General features: G+C 44.2%; 2 protein-coding genes across 4 annotated transcripts in view; one reads left to right on the top strand and one right to left on the bottom strand.

Annotated features, from left to right (window-relative positions):
• Positions 1 to 7,826, top strand: part of LOC142959627 (chloride channel protein 2-like) — a 78,089-nt gene extending 70,263 nt beyond the window's left edge. For all 3 annotated transcript variants that reach the window (XM_076100996.1, XM_076100998.1, XM_076100999.1), the window contains exons 20-23: positions 47 to 85; positions 1,339 to 1,443; positions 4,846 to 4,932; positions 7,629 to 7,826. In XM_076100996.1, coding sequence (XP_075957111.1) covers positions 47 to 85; positions 1,339 to 1,443; positions 4,846 to 4,932; positions 7,629 to 7,826 — 429 coding nt within the window. The remainder of the gene's footprint in view (positions 1 to 46; positions 86 to 1,338; positions 1,444 to 4,845; positions 4,933 to 7,628) is intronic.
• A 7,377-nt stretch (positions 7,827 to 15,203) lies between these two features.
• hspb12 (heat shock protein, alpha-crystallin-related, b12) lies at positions 15,204 to 17,875 on the bottom strand. Its single transcript, XM_076100235.1, has 3 exons — positions 17,629 to 17,875; positions 16,262 to 16,422; positions 15,204 to 15,380 (listed from the first exon to the last, which is right to left on the bottom strand). The coding sequence occupies exons 1-3, from the start codon at positions 17,873 to 17,875 to the stop codon at positions 15,204 to 15,206; spliced, it is 585 nt and encodes a 194-aa protein (XP_075956350.1).
• Between the last annotated feature and the right edge of the window lie 949 nt (positions 17,876 to 18,824).

Raw genomic sequence — 18,824 nt, forward strand, 5'->3', positions numbered from 1 at the left:
CTTTGTGTTCTGTGCTGACTGCTTTTCTGTTGCTTCTTGTCTACAGGACGACGTAGATGTGGAGGATGACATGACTATTAGAGAGGTAAGATGGACGGTCAGTCACACAACATGAACACACACAACTTACAATCAGGCAGCAACCTTCGGTTCTGCCGAGTGAAGCCGATGTGGAAGTCTCTTAAAGCTGCATTCTCTCTAGTGACCACCAGGGGGCGACTCCTCTGGTTGTATAGAAGTCCAGAGAAAATGACTCTACTTCTCTCTTGATTTATTACCTCAGTAAACATTGTAAACATGAGTTTATGGTCTCAATCTCTAGTTTCATGTCTTCTTCAATACAGCATGATGTTCATTTAGTACATTATGGTCCATTTAGAGTCAAACAGACCATAAAGCAGGGGATGCTTTAGGGCGGGGCTACACAGTGATTGACAGGTCTCTACCAGAGACGTATACAACGTCTCTACTTCCCTCGTCTGCATTTTTTGACATGCTCAGAAGGAGCATTTTATTTTAAATATATATATTTTTAATTCTGTGGCACAGAGGAAGGAGATATAAATACGGCTTTGATACACCTACAATACTTGTTAGTGGCATACATTCGTTGTTGGTTTCAGTCGACATAAAAACATGAATATGAGCAGCGTTATCTTTTAAATCAGTGGACTCTTGTATGCGTATCAGTGTTTGTCTCACTGGAATCTTACACCTGATGACATCACGGCCATGACAGACCTGGCTTTTTTCCGATTCCTCAATATCCACCAGACGGGCCGATTACCCTGGAGTCTTGTATTTTTGGATATAATATCATTCATAATTCATCCATCAACAGCACCTCTCATTTCCTCTCTGTCAGCTACACATTCCTCTCTCTCCCTCCATCCCCCTCTCTTCTTTGTGTCATCGTTCACCTCTCATACGTCTGCCATGTCGTTGCTTCTCGCTACATCTCCCTTCCCTTGTTCACCATTCACCTTCCTTACCTTCCGTTGTCGTTAGGCCCGGTGTGATTTATAGTCTTTCAGTGCGGTGCCCGGCCCATTGATTGTCTATCAGAGGGAGGTGATTTGTCAGAATACTCGGTATGTTTGATGCCTCTGCCTGCTGATTAGTGACGGACACCGGGCATAAAGACATCTCCTGTCAACAGCTTCTGTTGCACGCTGTCGCTCCCAAGTTTTAAGTAAAAAAAAAAAAAGGTTTTGTCAACAAAGTCCGGCTGTAACGGTAAACCTGGAGATTAAAGTCGAGAGAGTTTCATCTTCCTCCTGTGATGTTTATCTCTCATTCTCAAACTCCCGCCTCCTCTCTCTCTGTGTGTTTTTGCAGATTGCAGAGTGGGAGGAGCAGCAGCTTGATGAGCAGGTCAACTTCAGCAACTGCAAGATCGACCCCGCCCCTTTCCAGCTGGTGGAGCGCACGTCGCTGCATAAGGTCTGATTGCAAATACAGCTGGTGATCAGTGTGTGTGTGTGTGTGTGTGTGTGTGTGTGTGTGTGTGTGTGTGTGTGTGTGTGTGTGTGTGTGTGTGTGTGTGTGTGTGTGTGTGTGTGTGTGTGTGTGTGTGTGTGTGTGTGCTACTGCTTATCCACTCTGACTTCAGAGTGGTTCCTGGTGCACAACAAGTGCTTCAATTATGGGAATCATTGCAGCAGCACTTGATTGGTTTGGGGAACGCGTGTTTATTTGTATTTCTCAACCGATTCAAAGTGCTGTATACAACATATAAAAGGCATTTCGACAATAAAATCAACAAAAGCTGATATATATTTGAAAGTAGGGAAACAAAGACCAAACCAACAAAAAAACGGTAAAAATCTTATATAACTAATTAGAAGGCAGTGGTTAACAGACCCTTTTTACTTTTGTTTTTTATAAAAAATCAAAACAAAGAAAGCTCCAAGATGAAGTCATGTTTGCTTACAGTCTTTATCACAGTTCCAAGTATGAGTATTAATCCAGCCCTAACTGTACGTGAGTCACTCAACGAGTCTAAAGAATGACTTCATGTCATCGTCACGATCCCCCGACACAAACAGAAGCACTTGGAAAGCAAACTGCCACCAGGTCCGATCCTCTCGGTGCTCCTGTGGTGTTTTTAATGACGTTGGAGGAGCCTGCTAACAACCCAAACAACCTAAACGAACACACACACAACACATTTCACCCTACGGAGTCAAGGAGCGAAAGTGCTGTATAAGGAATCGTTAATGGCCGTGTTGATTTAGTTTTCTCACTGCGGCATCCTGAAAGCACACACACACACACATGTATTTCTATGTTGAAAGACCTCACTTCCTACCAAGCACACACACACACACACCGACTCTCTCTGGCTTTCCAGCAGCTGTGGCAGCGCCATAATGTCCCTTATCTCTCTCTCTCCCTCCTCCTCCGGGCTCTGCGTGAATACTCTTTAAACATTTAAGAAAGGGATCCTGCACCAATCCATCTCGCTCCCCTCCCTCCACTGCACACTGCCAAAAGCCAATACCACGCACAGTCTCCTCCAGCATATTAAACACCGCTCGCCACCGCAGGTGTGTGTGTGTGTGTGTGTGTGTGTGTGTGTGTGTGTGTGTGTGTGTGTGTGTGTGTGTGTGTGTGTGTGTGTGTGTGTGTGTGTGTGTGTGTGTGTGTGTGTGTGTGTGTGTGTGTGTGTGTGTGTGTTCTCTCTACATATTGTCCTGTTTTCTTGCTCAGCCTCTGGATCTGGCTTCCATTTATCTCATGCTGTTAACTCTTGTTGTTGTTGTTCTTCTTCATCTTCTTCGACTTGTTCGTCTTGTTCTTTTTCTTGTTGCTCTTCTTCTTCATCTTCGTCTTGTTCTTGGTCACTGATTAACACATTATATCTCATTTGTTTAAAACACACATGACCAAGACCAAGACATAAACCCTTGTAGAACCCACAACATGAACGAGATATTACAAATGGTAATTAGTGAGCTTCAGAGAATGAAGAATGAAGGCTTTTCCCCAAAACTCTTCCTCTAAACATTGCTATGAACACCACATAAAATATGTCCATTTACCTCCATTGTAACTCAATATATTCACCACAAGAACAACACATTAGAGATCATTTGAGGCCAGTTTAATGTTCATTAACTGGCCTCCTGTCATTTTGTGAAAGCAAAGCCGGTTGAGTATCCGTGTCTCACGCTGCTGTACAGACGATCAATTGGTTGTGAAATGCCATTTGCAGCCCTTTTAATCAGCGAGTTCCATTTTAAATAGATGTGGACGGGCTGAGCTGGGGGTGAGCGGACTCTCGTCCCCAGAGATGCTGCTGTTTCCTCCTGTGGGGGAACTCTCTGACGGATTACATTACGACCGGCCCTGGACTAAAAAAAATCACTTAACAATCGTTTTCTTGGCACAGCTTCCGTTTGCGTGGATCAATTTCAGATTTCCCAAATGTCCATTCTGGCAAAGCGAGAAGTCTCGTTGAACACTAAAAGGGTCCAGAACAAACATAGTCCAGTTGGCATCAATCCTGCAACCTTTCTGATCCGCCGACACCGTTTCTGAGCTCTCGCTCTTCTTGACTTGAGCCGCATGGAGCAACCCTCCTCTGCTTTAATACTGGAGCTGAGATTAAATGACACTTTAATGATCCCCGTGGAGAAAGTGAGTTATCGCAACAGCAAATACACAAGTGATACGGTGGGGCAGAGTGTATTAATAGAGCCACACAGGGTCATAGAAACATGCAAAACACACATTTCCAACTGTATCAAAGTTAAAACAAATTAAGATGTGATAACAAAAACATGTCATGACAAAGTCAGTATTCACAGAACAGTTTAGCAGTTTAGCACTGTTGTTTTAGCTATTTGCTCTGCATAGAAATGTATCATATTGTTTTTTAAAAGGCAAATAAATTCCATGAATCACACAAATACAAACACAGTGATGGTAAAAGGTTTGACGGTTGTCAGTCCTCCGTAAGGAGGATATTGAACACATTACAACAGTATTATTTAACAGGAGAAATGTTTAGAGTAACTTAACCCGTGTAAATGATGACATTGACTTCCACTCTATTATTAGGAACATTTTTATCCCTTTTTCTAAATAAGAGACTCGGGACGCTTTAACATCTTCGACCTGCGTTTGACCCCATTCACGAGACAGCTGTCACGGGTTAATGTGTGGTCGAAACCATTAGTAAAGACCTCCATACACATCCCTGCTAAACCATATCATAATGATAATAACTTTATCTATACAGCACCTTTTAAAAACCGAGTTTACAAAGTGCTCTGACGGACACAGCAAGGCAAAGACAACAGAAGCAAGACAAACTGAGGTCACACTTACATCCTGATGCATATCAGCTGCTTTTAAGAAGTGATTAAAAAGAGATTAGTGATTCTGAGAGCGTTGTCTCCTCAGACAGGTCGTTCCATACGACACACGCTTACAAATTAGTAGCAAGTAAAGTTGTGCTTCAGTTACAGTAACACAGCATGAAGTGAGAGATATTCTGCTTTCATCACAATATTCATCACACCGTCCTGAAATAAGAACTGTTGGCGTTAAGATACAAAGGATGCTCGAATTGTTGTTACCATCAACTCCATTATCTAGTAGAACCAGTACAAGCTGGTATCGAACAATTCAATCGTTTCTTTTTTTCTGCGTTACAACGAGCAGCTGGAAGGCTCTGAATGTCTCCTTCACATAATGAATCCATCGTGATCAAACTTGTCAACGTTGAATAATTGAAGTCGGCGGTGCGTTTGCCTCAACCGAGCCTCGTTCTCTATTTAAAGTAGGAGCAGCAGTTTGTCTTTCTTCAGTGTTTCACTGATTGTTCCCCTCTTACAGACACACACCATCTTCTCCCTGCTGGGCCTCGACCACGCCTACGTCACCAGCATCGGGCGCCTCATCGGGGTGGTGTCCCTCAAAGAGGTAGGAATCCTGTCTCGTAGTTACTCTGCATATTTCATCAGTGAGTTTAGTGGTTTCATATGCATCTTACACTCAGGATCCATTTTATCTTCTCCTGTTAAAGAAGTCGTGACTATCATCAGTTACACAAGATGCAAATTCTCTGCTTTCATAATTGTGAAATCACCGTCGGTATCTCCAGGGCTGCTCCGCACACACACACACACACACACACACACACACTAAGGATTCCTCCTCCCTCTGCCTGTTATGCACTGTGACAGACTAAAGGCTGCTAAATATTGCTGTCTCTATCTATTGTCTCTCCGTCTGTTCTCTGCCCCCCCCCCCCTCTCTTTCCATCTCTCTCCTGCCTCACAAACAACTGAAAAATAACCCTTGCTCTCTGTGAATTGGCCAGGAAGTGATGGTGAGAGGATTGCTGCTGAGTGCGTCGCTGCTTGCCTGTCCCTGACATTTAGGCTTTTTTGTTCTACGTTCCACCAGCAGACAAAAAAACAACACAAAGCCAGCCATGGCAGATAAAGCCCAGCCTCTGCCTCGTCTGTCTCACGGACACGCTGTTATATCACAGCCTCGCTGGTCCTTACGGGCGAGAGGAAACCGCATATTTCCACCCTGCAGCATGCAGACACTATTCTTTTCAGTGCAGGATCTGTAGCACCCAGACCCTTCACCCTATCAGCCAAACTACAAACTGGGACCAGACAGAAAACTCAATAATAGAGCAGCAGAGAAAGCAGAGAGATGTGATGAAGAATACTTTCTCACAGCTCCAATGTGTGTACAAGAACTAACAACAATGATCCATAAAGTAGAACATATTGTAACGTGTAAAACACTAGAGGCCATATAAACCTCAGAAGACGGTCATCTTTTCCTTTCTCGATGAATCAAAATGTAAATCATCTTTTAGAAATCACACATGCATGTTTTGCTGTCTGGACCGAAGCAGGTCGCACCTCGAGCCTTCACGTGGAGACGGAAGGAGGCGGCTGGGAAGTCAGCTGCTGAATAAACACTACATCAGGGGTCGCTAATAGGCGGACCGCGGTCCGGGTCTGGACCCAGACGCCGTTGTATCCGGACCCTGGACCTCAGACCGATAGATAACTGAGAATTATTACATTTTGACGGAGCGCTTCTATTTTAGCCGGCGCAGCTTTTCCAGCCTTTACGGCACTCGTTCAGCGGTGCAGGAAACACACCGACCAATGACATGTTATAAATGACATCACGTGATGCTACTCAGCCAATCACATATGTGTATTCTGATCAACTTCCTGACTCGAGTGAGATTTACACACACACACACACACACGGCAGAGACGAGGAGAGAGACCGAGGAGTCGGAGAACAATAAGTGAGTCAGATAAAGTAGTAAAAACCAGTTCAAATAGTTAGCTAAAAGTAATGGATAGATGGTTGAAATAGTTCAGTATTACGACACTTTCAAGAAATTATTTTGAATTAACAGACAGAAGAAAGTGTTCCCATTGCGTCTGATGATCTTGTGTTTGGTCGGGAGTCTCCTCATAAGGACTCCTATACATCGGTACTCGTGTTTGGACAAATCTTTTCCTGTTCTGATAACATCTAAAGGAAATGTCTGTTTGGTCTCAGTTCATCAACATGTTGCAGATGTTTACAGTTCAACATTGTATGTTCTGTAGTTGGTGTTCGCTAAACCACCAAAATGCTTTCCAACCTTCCATAATTGGTGCTTGTGTCTTATTGGCTGTGGCTGCACATTCTTAATCAAAGCTTCCTGTGATCACATCTGCAAAGACAATGTAGTGGTAATTCAGCTTAGCCCTTTGGTATTACCTAAAGATCTCAGCCACTTTGATTTCCTGCATAAATCCTCCATTTTACTGAACATTTCTGCAGTTCGTACTGTGACAGAGCAGGTCTGACCCGTGACTGGACATTCTTTCATCTACTTCCAGTTCCGCGGTGCGTAGGTGTGAAGGCGGAGCCGCAGAGATTAATACATGTGCAGTCATTTCTCCCTCTCATTTCTCTTCTCCTACTTTCTGTGAAATGATTCAGCAAACGGCAGCATAAGTCAACGTCACTTTCAGCGCACGCTACCCTCTGACCGTGATCTATTTTCCTCTGATACGTTTCGGGAAAAGAGGTTCCAGTGCCAAAGAGAAACTGTCTGGTGTGCCAGTGCTTCAGATTGTGATGATCTTTCACTGTAGAGCGAGGCCTGTACAGCGTCAGGGTTAGCTCTTCTATTTCCACTCGTCCACTCGTGCCAAAACCTGTACAAACCTGTAAAAACAGCATAATACAGCACTGTATAAATCCCTGTACCAAATAGTGCAATGTAGGCACAAAACGACTCGCGTGACCAAATGTAAAACGTACTGTAGTCTCATGGATGAAAGTGTATATATATACACACACACACACACACAATACTCAAACCAGACAGTATTCATACATACAAAGTCACTTTCTATTGATGCACACTATTCTCCCATGATGCAATGCTAGACCTTTTGCACTGGTGGAGATAAAGTGTCTTATCCAAAGTTTGCTACTTGTATATTCAAGCCATATGTGCTGTTAGGCTACTCTGACTCTTAAAAGCCTTAGCTTGTGGTTGGTTCAGGCGTGCATAGCCTCATTGGCGTGTAACCTGCATGAGTGTTCCAGACTTGAGCTCTTTGTCTTTCTCCATCCAGCTCCGTAAAGCCATCGAGGGCTCCGTGACGGTGAAGGGGGTGAAGGTGCGTCCTCCTCTGGCCAGCTTCCGGGACAGCGGCACCACCAGCAGCAGCGAGAACGAAGCCACCGAGCTCCACAAGCTGTGGGATCGCCACAAGAGCCTGTCGCTGCCCCGCGACCACACCCCCTCAGAGTCCGACGAGAAATCCCAGTGAGGGGGAAAGTGGAGGAGGACGAAGAAGAGCAGGTAGAGGAGGAGGAGGCGTTGAGATGTTTAATCTCCCAAAGCCACGGAAATGCAAGAATCCTCAGGGCATAGGATCGATATTTAATCCTGGAAAGAGTCCTACTGCTAGCCTCTTTGTAGCTCCTCACTTTGTAGCTCCTCACTCCTCTTCCTCATCTACTCCTCTTCCTCCCCACCGTCCACTTTTGCTTCATGGACCCACCAGTGCTCTCATCCAGGAGTCCCGCACTGACCAATCCAGACACTCCACAGGGTAGAGGAACACAACTCAACCTGTGCCCTGCTCTCCATTTACCCTCGGGAACCCACAGCAGAGCGAATGTGGATTCAATATTGTTTTGGTGGGGGGGGGGGACTTATGTTGGTCGCATCCAACTAGGGACCGGGAACGGGTTGAAATCTTTTTTTAAAGGGATTCTTTGTCTGTCAGCAGACTTTGTTTCGCTCGTGTATCTTTTGAGTTGAGATCAAAGTTTCGCAGCTTCTGCAGAAAGTTTATCTTTTGAACGAGTCTTCCACTTCAGCGACGATGACGAGGAGGAATAACGTGCACTGTGAGTGTGAGTGTATGAAGTGAGAAGAGGGGAGGTAGCAACATTTCTTATATGATTTATTTTCTTATGCATTTCTTTTCCAGCTTGAATTATTTTATTTGTGACTGATCAGGTGGTCTGGGTTTAACTGGAATTCGCCGCGGCACCGTTTCTTTGTATATTACGCGACAGTTCGCCCTAATTGAGAAGCACCGGACTACAAGGGGTCGGATGCATTTTCTTGTTTCCATTACAGCTCTTCTCCTCCGGTCCTCTCATCTCTTCACTCCCGAGTCCTTAATGGTCAGATTTGCGAGTATGGTCTATGCAAGCAGACGTGCCTGTTGGCAGCGGCGGACGCATCCGTAGCCCTTCACATATATATAGAATGTGCACTCCTTTCATCCCGCAGAGCTACGGGCCTTACATCACTATAAGACACGTAGAAAACACACACGGGGGGGGGAGGGGGGGATGCACAAGACCGAGGCGATGCACTCCGGGAGTCGAGGTTTTTCTGCTTATCTAAATATAGCTCTTAATAACCGTTCCAGAGACGGTTGTGGGGGGAGAGGGCAGGAAGTGAGAGGGGGGGGGGGGGGGAAAAGAATGAAGAAATCATTACCTAACTAGCTGCTCTGGGGCCTCTCATCAATCTGCCTTTGATAGTAATGGAGGTAAGCCAACACCCCACCCCCCCCATCAGCTATATGATGTCATGGTCCAGCCAGACTCCACATGTCCAGCTGTCGGATGACAATATGTGAGCAGAATCAGCTTGAACTGAGGCATGATCAGGGAGATTAAACACTAAAGGAAATCCATAACTGGGAGCAAAATGTAGAATAACCACTTATGAAATGTAGCTCGTCTTCACCCTCCAGATCACGACTAAATTATCGCTCCAGCTGCTCGCCGGACGTAGCTGACCGACTGAATCTGGTTCTGGGGCGAATGAATGATTAATTGGCGGCGTGGTTTCTGATTCAGCAAGTCTGACATGACAGATGATGTATAAGTACTGTGTATTTAATAATTCATGTCTGCCATAATGCTTGAGGCTCGTCGGCGCGCTCTCTCTGCTCGTCGACAGAAACACATCGATTTGTTTCTCCATCTTTTCCACATCTGACCGTACGTCCTTTAAGACACACTCCTTTCTTTTTGAATCTTTTATTTAAGTTTCTTGGACGAGGCACGGACGTCCGCTACCACAGGATCTGCTCTTTGATGCCTTAAATGTGCACACACACACACACACACACACACACACACACACACACATACCCAGCTTCATAGACGAGCTGCATGGGGGGGGGGGGGGTATTTTTACTGGAAGTAAAACGCACACAGTAAAACAGCACGGCTTCGCATGACAGAGTGCATGTGAGTTTATTTTACATAAATATATATACGATCAAAATGTACCAAAAACAAAAGCTTGACAAACGGTGAATGTTGTTGAGTCTGACTGTCGGCCTGTGTGTTCTCTGTAGTTACAGTTGCTCCTGTTAGTCACTTTGATCAGCGTCTTCCATTCACTCACTGAGGGGGGGGGGGGGGGTCTGAGCAAACTCACAGATTAATATATTTAACATCCTGTAATGTAAAAATCATATTTAACGTCTTAAATTGTTGACTAATCTCATTTTGAAAGAGATTTTGGGGTGGGGGGGCTTTTTTATGATATTTGTTGAGTCATTTTTGACATTTGATGATTTCAAAGAGATAATGCTGTATTTATGTGTGTTTTAAATCGTTTATGTCTGTTTTAAATCTTTTGACATGCTGTCTGAAATTATATGTAAAGTGCAAATAACACTAACGGGGTGAAGGCTTGGAGCGAGATAAGGGGGGGGGGCTGTAAGTTAATGTTGAAGGGACCAGCATGACGTCTGTTTGGTGACATTCCACAAGTGCCTTCATCGACTCCTCCTCTTCATCAACAGGAATAACAAATCCTCCTGTGAGATGTTCCTTTTCTGGTCATACGCATGCAGACGAGGCACTTTTCACACACAAATATATAAGCGGGGGGGGGGGGGTCAGCGGGTTGTGCAAATGTCACCATGGCAACCTGTCATTGTCGTCAGCCCCCCCCCCCAGGGACTGACTGAGATCCACTCGTCATTTGTTTGTGCTCTTCATCGATTCTCATGTATCCTGCCTCCTCCTCCTCCTCCTCCTCGTCTCATTCGCTACCAGGCAGCCGTAGACCGAGGTCGATGCATATTTATTAGTCTGTATTAATCAAAGTAGAAGTTTGTATAAAATGACGTTTTTCATTTTCTTTTTATGGATGATCCACTCGTAGGTAATCGATTTGTGCAATAACTGTTCATCTCACTTTGTAACTCCGTGTTAATCGATGTCGTGAACGCAAGATAACCTTATTTTTGTAAAGAAACCTGAAAAGTGTAAAAAGATGTTTGTATACGAGGAGCTCGTGTGCAATGAAGTGATATTTGAATGACGGTTTTCAGCGGGAAGGTTTCCCCAGAAGCCTCAATAAAAGCTTTTATTTGATCTCACGGGAATCAGCGTAACGATATTTAAGTGAAACACTGTTTGCACCTTCTGGGTGCTGGTCAGCCTTTGTTTTGGCTTTTGGGAAACCTTCCCCGTCTGGTCTTTAAAGGCTCTGTGGTGAATCTGTCATACAAGCCCGTCCTGAAGCACTGACGCTGGGTCAGTTCTATCTTCCTCTCCTTCAGTCTGAGGGGCTTCGATAGGACCAGATCCTCACATCAGCTGTTGAGGGTTATCTTCTATCCACTCCTCACAGACTCTACGTCGTACCGAAGGCCTCCACTACGGGCAAACCCCCCGAGGGCCAAACCAGACTGAGCTCAACAAAATCTAGAGATATTTTTCACACAGGAAAAAAAAAAATGAACCATTGTTTTGTATATCAGGGATGAATAAATGCAATTTTAACAAACAGTGATTTTGTTGAAGATTACTTCCTGTTATGTCTCGTGGGACTGTTCTCCTGCAGCTGTGGGTCCTCTGCTCTCCCCCTCAGTCACAGCTGGACAGCACCTGGAGTGTTGTTTTTGTGTTCCGCTGATTCTCCCCGTGGGGAAGCAAACGCAGTATAATGTCCCAATAAGTTCATTCTGTCCCCCGATCTCTTCATGGCACAGGGCGGCTTTACACGAGATTTGTTCCTAACCCTGCATGTTCAATGAGCAGATTTATACCCATAATTCAATCTACCCAAGGCTTAATATACTTTTATTTCCCCTGCACCTTTAGAATGTGTTTCAATGCAGCATTGGGTGTATTTGTGCTTCCTTCTTTGCATTTCCGCCGAGTTCCGACCGAAAGAAATCGGCCGCTACGAGACTTTGAATGAGGTTTTATTGGTAGTAATGTGCTGTACACAACAGATGTTCTGTAGGGCTGAAAATGACGCACAGCTCTCATTTTAAAGTGCGTAACAACATGTATATGGTATCTTAAGCCCTGCGACCTCAGTGAATAAACCTTTTCATCTTCAACAGAAGAGAGCATCCTGTATCCACATTAACTTAGACTGTTGATGTGTATAAGGTGCATGATTTTCTCATCTACTTGTGTATATATATATATATATGTTGTAGACCCTTCTGTCTCTCAGTGACATCACCGTTTCTTTTTCCCCAAAATGTGATAATATGCAAGGAGGTGCAGTTAGTGACAGTGTGGGCTCCGTGACATCGATCTGTTTGCAAGTCACTCTATTGCGAGCTGGTGAGTTTAATGGTGCGTTCGTATTCTTTTCAACTCGTTAATGCAGGAAAGTTAACAAATATCACATGTCCGTGTTCTGTAGAGCATCTAGCCATGCGAGTATTTGGGACACAGACATCCAGCCCTAACAGTGAGCTGGAGGGGGGGGGGGGGAGGGGGGCAGCATCCCTCTGCTCACCAATGAGTCCTCTCTTTATACCTAATGGTACATTTTGAGTCCTCATTGTCTCATTCAGCTGCTGAAGTTCTGTAACCATTAAAAATCCCAAAATATTGAAGTTAGTCAAGTGCAGCACATCAGTGGCAGTAATGCAGACGATTGTGTGCTTTAGATGTGTTCCCCCCCCGTGGGGAGTGTTCAGGGCAACAGTTGGCTCGCTGATGATCTGCAGCCGCACACTTTTTCACAGTCTCAATTTTGCGATTACGCCTTCGTTTCTTTGTCAGTGATTTTCTGTCCCCATCCGTCTGCTGCTTCATCATTCTCTCACACACACACACACACACACACACACACACACTCTCCATTCTGTTTGCTGCGTGTGAATGAGGGGTGAGCATCTGGACTGCAGTGGGTGGAGAGTGCAATGCAAAAACAAAAAAGCTTAATGAGCTGAACGAGTTCATTCATTAAGTAGGACGCTGCTCCGTCGCTCAGTGACTTAAAAACTTTATTTCAGTCATAAACACATACAGGTGCACGGTACCTCTGCACCAATCATTTAGCAGCAGTGGGCGACTGAGGAGCTCAGTGTCTGGCTCATGGACACATGCAGAAGGACAGTAGGAGCTGGGGTTTGGGTGTATTCATCCTGCGTGCACAAACCCGTCATGACTAAAGTGAATTAATAGTTCTGAAAATATATCCAGACCTATATTCTGTTTGGTTTCAGATGTTCATGACAGACTGGACTATTGGGATCGGCCGAAGTCTGCATTCTCCGTGTGGCTTTCTAGTTTCTCAGGATTCTGTTGTGGTTAGCACCCCATGTAATCTATAATCCACTCTAATCTAACTGCCAGTTAATAGAGGTAGCGATGTGACAACATCGTGATATCCTGTTACACAAGGTGTGTGTGTGTGTGTGTGTGTGTGTGTGTGTGTGTGTGTGTGTGTGTGTGTGTGTGTGTGTGTGTGTGTGTGTGTGTGTGTGTGTGTGTGTGTGTGTGTGTGTGTGTGTGTGTGTGTGTGTGAGTGAGTGAGTGAGTGAGCGCAAGTTTTCCCCAAAACTGAGCCCGACAGCAGCAGTCGTTCATCTCTCTCGCGGTGAATGAGGTTAGAAACACTCGAGCGGCGTTGAGCAGAGCGCCATCTGTCCACGCTGACGCGCTTTCCTTCTGATGAATATTAAATAAAGGTCCCACTAGAAGAAAGAAAAGAAAGTCTTCCTTCTTCAGTAGCTACGGTGGAGACTGATTGATCGCCGGTAAGAGGTGCAGACACAGTTCACTGTCTTCATCAACATCACACAAGAAGAACATCAGAACATCAGAACAGTACACTAAGTACATGTTGTGTTGTCTGCCCGTTACATCCATGTGTAAAACTGACAAACATTAGAATTATTAGATAATGTTGGGAATGTGTTATTGTTAACCTTCATCAAACATCAGTGAGCTGTCATGGCTTTGTTTTAAAACTCATTTAGCCTTTGCACGAGCAAAGCACAGAACGTTTTGAATAAAAAGAAAATTTATATTTTTTTCACAATTATGTTTTCATAATTGAGGGTGTGAAGTGAAACGAGTGTGATGGTGCCCTGTTCTGTAACATGCATCTTCAGCTATGATGATACAAACACAGGACCTTCACCCAGCAGACCGCTGTCCGTGTTCAATTATTTTAATTTGCGTCCATAACTTAGATAACAGAACAAACTGTTATTTTGAGCCAAACCATGATGTTTCATACTGAACCTAAGACGCTTTGTTGCGTTTTGTTTTGTTTCAATGTATGACATAAACCTGGTGTTAAAAACTGCGACAGTAATCGTTAAGAAAATACGCTTTCCTCAAAACATCATTGAGTGTAGTTTTGTTTCATGGGAACGTGGTTTTGCAGGAGACCGGGTCGGGTGATGATGTCGGGTGATGATACGTTGGGTGTTGGCTTTAAATGTTTATTCCTCAAGTGGCCAAAAAATCTAATAAATACAGTTTTAAATGATTGTGTTTTTGGATTTGGACGAACTAGAAAAAAGACATTTTGTTGTCATTGTGTTTTATATGTTTGTGCTGCAGACGCAGGTAGAGGAGATGAGTGGTGACGGGCGTGAGGTTTCATCTCGCGTCTGTTTAAAGACTCACGTCAGTCCGATTACCTCGATTAGTATCATCAGTGGCTCGGGATGAGTGTCTGTGCTGTCAGAGCCGACGCTGCTAATAATCAACCATTTATTTCAGAAGAGAAGTCAAATCTGATGACTTACTTTTAAGTTAATTTAAGTTCAAGTAAAACAGATCTTTCAGGTCAAACACATTCACCCTGAGTGACTGTGTGAGGATCACAAACCCGTTTCTACTAAAACAGCTTCTTTTTACCTTCTAACAGCAGCTCTTCTACTCTGTGGCCTGTTCCCTCTGACCAATGACAGAGCGGGAAACTAAATACATTAAACAAATAAAAATAAACTAGTTTCATGAATATATATTTGGGGGGTTAAAAGTCATATTTATTCCATGTCTGAGAAAATAACAAATCCTCATGTTTATCATCACACTACATACGTAGATGACGACTTGCTATAAAAAGTATTAATATACAAGAAGAATGTGAAAAAAGTAAAAAACAACATTAAAGACACTCGATAATATGTGACGGTAACGTCCCGTTCCCCCGTAGATCTGATCCCAGGACACTCACTTCATGGACTCAAAGCAACAGTTTTCACTTTTGTCTCATTTTTCTGCAACAAAACTATTTGAAACATTCTATAATCACATAACAGATCCAAACTTTAATATTCCCTATCAGTCCACCATGACCTCATGCACTCAACAGCCGGCCTTTCTTGAGTGCAGGTGGTGATGTCGGGGGAAAGGTTTGACACAGGCTGCACAAACATAGAGGCCACAAATCAAAGGCGAGCTTCACTGCGGTAGGTGGGGACCCCCGGGGGCTCCATGGTCCGGCGGACGCTCACCACCAGGGTACCGTCGGGGTTCAGGGTCCCACTGACCGACAACGGGTCCATGTCCTCTGGAAACAGGGACTTGTGGGTGAACGTGTCGCTGACGCTTCCATCATCTAGTACCTGCAGGACAGAGGTTAGAGGGTTGATCTGTAGAACGAGGAGGGGACAGCTGTTGGTAAGAAATATTAACCGGCAAACGGAGGAAAGAAGAGATGATGAAACGGAAAAAGGTCATCGTCGGCGCTGGAGGACGGGTGGAGAACAGGGTCGAGAAAGACGGGAGGGTGAGAGAAAGAGGGCGAGAAGCAGTGACGGAGAAGAGGTCAGTGCTCAGCTGGTAGAGAGAGAGAGAGAGAGAGAGAGAGAGAGAGAGAGAGAGAGAAGGCTATTTTTCTTTCCTGATTGTCTTAATCATCTGATGAGTTCTCAGATTTAATGGGAATTATTTTATAATTCTATTCATTTGCGATTGTATAAACAATTGATCATTTAAAATGAAATGTCTATCAGCCATGTGTTATGGCAGATAGTGAAATAGCCACGAAATGCAATCTATCGGTTTCATGTACAAGGACATGAATTGTGTGATTTACCGATGGAAAGTCCAGTAGGACCCTTTATAGCGGTGCACATGAACTAAATTCATCAACAAGTGGTTTTTACTGTCGTCCCAAAAGAAAGTACCTACGGACTATGTGTGTCCCTGTACACGAAACCGGGTATTTCACGATCTGCCGTGAGACTGTGTTGCTGTATTGATGTGTGGCGGTTGCAATTGTATTAATAAAAATCAGAAGCAGAACTTTTATTGTATTTTTTTGTTGTTTTAAGCCGATTTAGCTGCTGATACTTGCTGGTCTGATTATTCTGCTGAAGTTGTACTCATCCTACATGTACATGTATCAAATCCAATTTAAAGATGTGTTAATGCTGCAGATCAACATGCAACTGAGCAGAGCTCACACACACACACACGCACACACACACGCACACACACACACCTTCTGGGCGTGAATGACAACATGGTGGTTGTAGGCCATCACCACCACATCGTGCGGCTCAAACTGGCTGACGTCAGCGGACATGTAGTAAGTGTCTCCCAGGCATCGCACGGCGCCTCCTGTCCCGCTCTGCCGGCCCGTCACAGCGCCGCCTGCAGGAGCTGCAGAGAAACAACAGGAGTTCTGCTTGGAACAACATCTGCAGTGAAGGGAAGCTACTGTTGGTGAAGACACTATAATTAAATAAATGTTCAAACTTAAACTCAAAATTACATTTAATAACAATAATAATAGTTTTCTTGAATCATTTCACAAACAATGGTTCATTTAAACATTTTACACAATTGATTCACACAAATATGTATTTCATGATGTTTTATTTATTTCATATATTTAGGTTATACTTTGGGGCTTCATATAGTCACGTAAAGCTCTATTGCTCAGTTGTTTGTTTTAAATATTTGATGCTCTGACTAGAACACAAAAGCCATTAAACGCCATGAGAGACTGAAGCGTTATGTTTTGGCTGTTAACGGTGTTTACTGCCTGTCTGGAAAGAGAGAATGTTTCACTAAAGAAGAGACTCCGTGGTTTCATCAAACACATGCAAGTCTTGTATTTGTATTTGATTTGACATTTGAGGACAAAAATACTCCAAATGAGTCACTGAAATCAGATTGTAAACCTGGTTTACTTGATTATGCTTTAATCTGCCGGTAGCTTCACACCAGTAGTATCTTTGTTGTTATTGTGGTTGTTCCTGATTCGTGTGGCAGCAGAACTGTTTTAACATTTCACATTAAGTCTTTAGAAGTTCCTGTGTTTTGCATTAGCACTCCACTTTATATGCATTTTCTGTCACCTTGCTGTTCGTTTTTGGAGCCGTATCGACTCTCTTTCTCACGACTCCGGCTCATTACTTTCACTGAGCCGCAGGTCTTTTTCTTTCTCTGTGGCGTTTTTCTTTCAATCAACTCGCCGCTGTAATGGGATACTAATGCCTCCTGCCTGCTGGTGGAAAACATAAACGAGAAAGGTGCCTGAAGAAAAGCTGCCACAGTTCCCATGAGCAAGACACTAAAGCTGTGACTGCTCCAGTAGAGCTGTTGAGCATGATAATGCTAGAAAGGCTCATTTAACCTTCCTCATGTAACTGTATTACAGCCCTTTATGAATGTACACAGATTCACACGTTTCATTAAAAATGACCTTTTATGCATTTCAACATTTCAACACAACTCCAGACTGTTTGTTTTTTATATTTTAAATGTAAAATGTTGATGTTATTCATCTGTGGAAATTCTTTAAATCATACTTAACATGTAAGTGCAAAATGCATGCTTTCTTTTGCCCTTCGTTCCCCTCACCAGTGTGCCCATAGGAGGCCCTGCTCTGCCTGCTGAAGGGGGTCGAGCAGCTGGCTCCCCCGGGGCTCTCCTCTCCAAACAGACCGGAGCGATCGGCAGAGTCGAGAAACGGCTCGAAAAGGGGATCCAGAGAATCGGGCGATCCACCCAGCGAGCCCTCCGAGCGATAGGAGCTGGAGGTGCTGTAGCGGGACGATGAGCGGTAGGACGAGGAGGATCTGCGACTGGAAGATGTCAGCGATGCCATGATGGGAGATATGTAGGCTACACACTTGGAAAACACACTCCCACACTATTTTTCTCAAATGTAATGTTTGCTAAGTCGCCTTAGAATAAATAGTGACAAAAAACAGGAGTTTACTGAAAGTGGATAAGCTCTCTCTAACTGTCCAGGGGTCTTTGTTGTGGGTTTTTATAAAGCCCCAGTGCATTGTGGGTCAGTGGAGCACAGCGTGGGCTCTGCAGTGTTCTCCCTTTAGCCATAAATGGCAGTCCGTCCAACCGCATGGTGCCAGGAATGTAACGGACAAACTGATAAGGAGCGGAGACCCCTTCTTATTCAGACGCACAGCAGAGATAAGGCTGAATGGGGGCCACTTGGAGAGCCCCCCCCCCCCAGCATGTGGTCATAAATAGAGTGGTGGAGTGGTCAGGTCGTCCGTTGGACTGGCCGAGCATTCAACGTGGACACTTTATCAATAATGCAAGAGAAAAATGGCCTTTTAAGTTTAGCAAAGCTGCTCATGGAATAACAGATAAAGTTCAGGTCTGATACAGAGAGCGCTTCATGAGAGAAATAAGTCTAGCTCAGAAACACCAAATGTGCAAAATGTTTTTTATTCGGACGAAAGCCAAAGTAAATACGGCTCCGGTTGACCTTTACCATCCATCTTTAAAAGCTTTAATTGAAGTGACATTTGCCTTTTGACGACACAGCTGTCCACCAAGCTGTGCAGCATGTCAGCGGTAACATTCGAGACTCTCGTATTAATACTTTAATGCTATGTACGTGTGTTCTTTTCATTGGAGGATGTTGAACAATGACATTCGGCAGCACGTCATCCTGCCCTTCAGGTTAATGTAGCCTCCAGTCACAGCGGGAGCTATAAAGCTGAAACAGTGCAGTAAATACAAGCAGCATACATCACCATGACACTTGTATCTGTCCTTGTGTATAATATTATGCATTGATAAAT

Source organism: Anarhichas minor, unplaced genomic scaffold (genome assembly GCF_050575085.1).
Source record: "Anarhichas minor isolate MPS153535 unplaced genomic scaffold, ASM5057508v1 ptg000026l, whole genome shotgun sequence".
In the NCBI taxonomy this organism is placed as follows: Eukaryota; Metazoa; Chordata; class Actinopteri; order Perciformes; family Anarhichadidae; genus Anarhichas; species Anarhichas minor.

Excerpts from the sequence above, each read along its gene's own strand:
- hspb12 (XM_076100235.1), bottom strand. The coding sequence starts at position 17,875 with ATGGCATCGCTGACATCTTCCAGTCGCAGATCCTCCTCGTCCTACCGC. Across the intron at positions 16,423-17,628 it reads GGCCTCCTATGGGCACACTG|CTCCTGCAGGCGGCGCTGTG; the intron begins GTGAGGGGAACG and ends GTTTCTCTGCAG. Across the intron at positions 15,381-16,261 it reads TTGTCATTCACGCCCAGAAG|GTACTAGATGATGGAAGCGT; the intron begins GTGTGTGTGTGT and ends TCTGTCCTGCAG.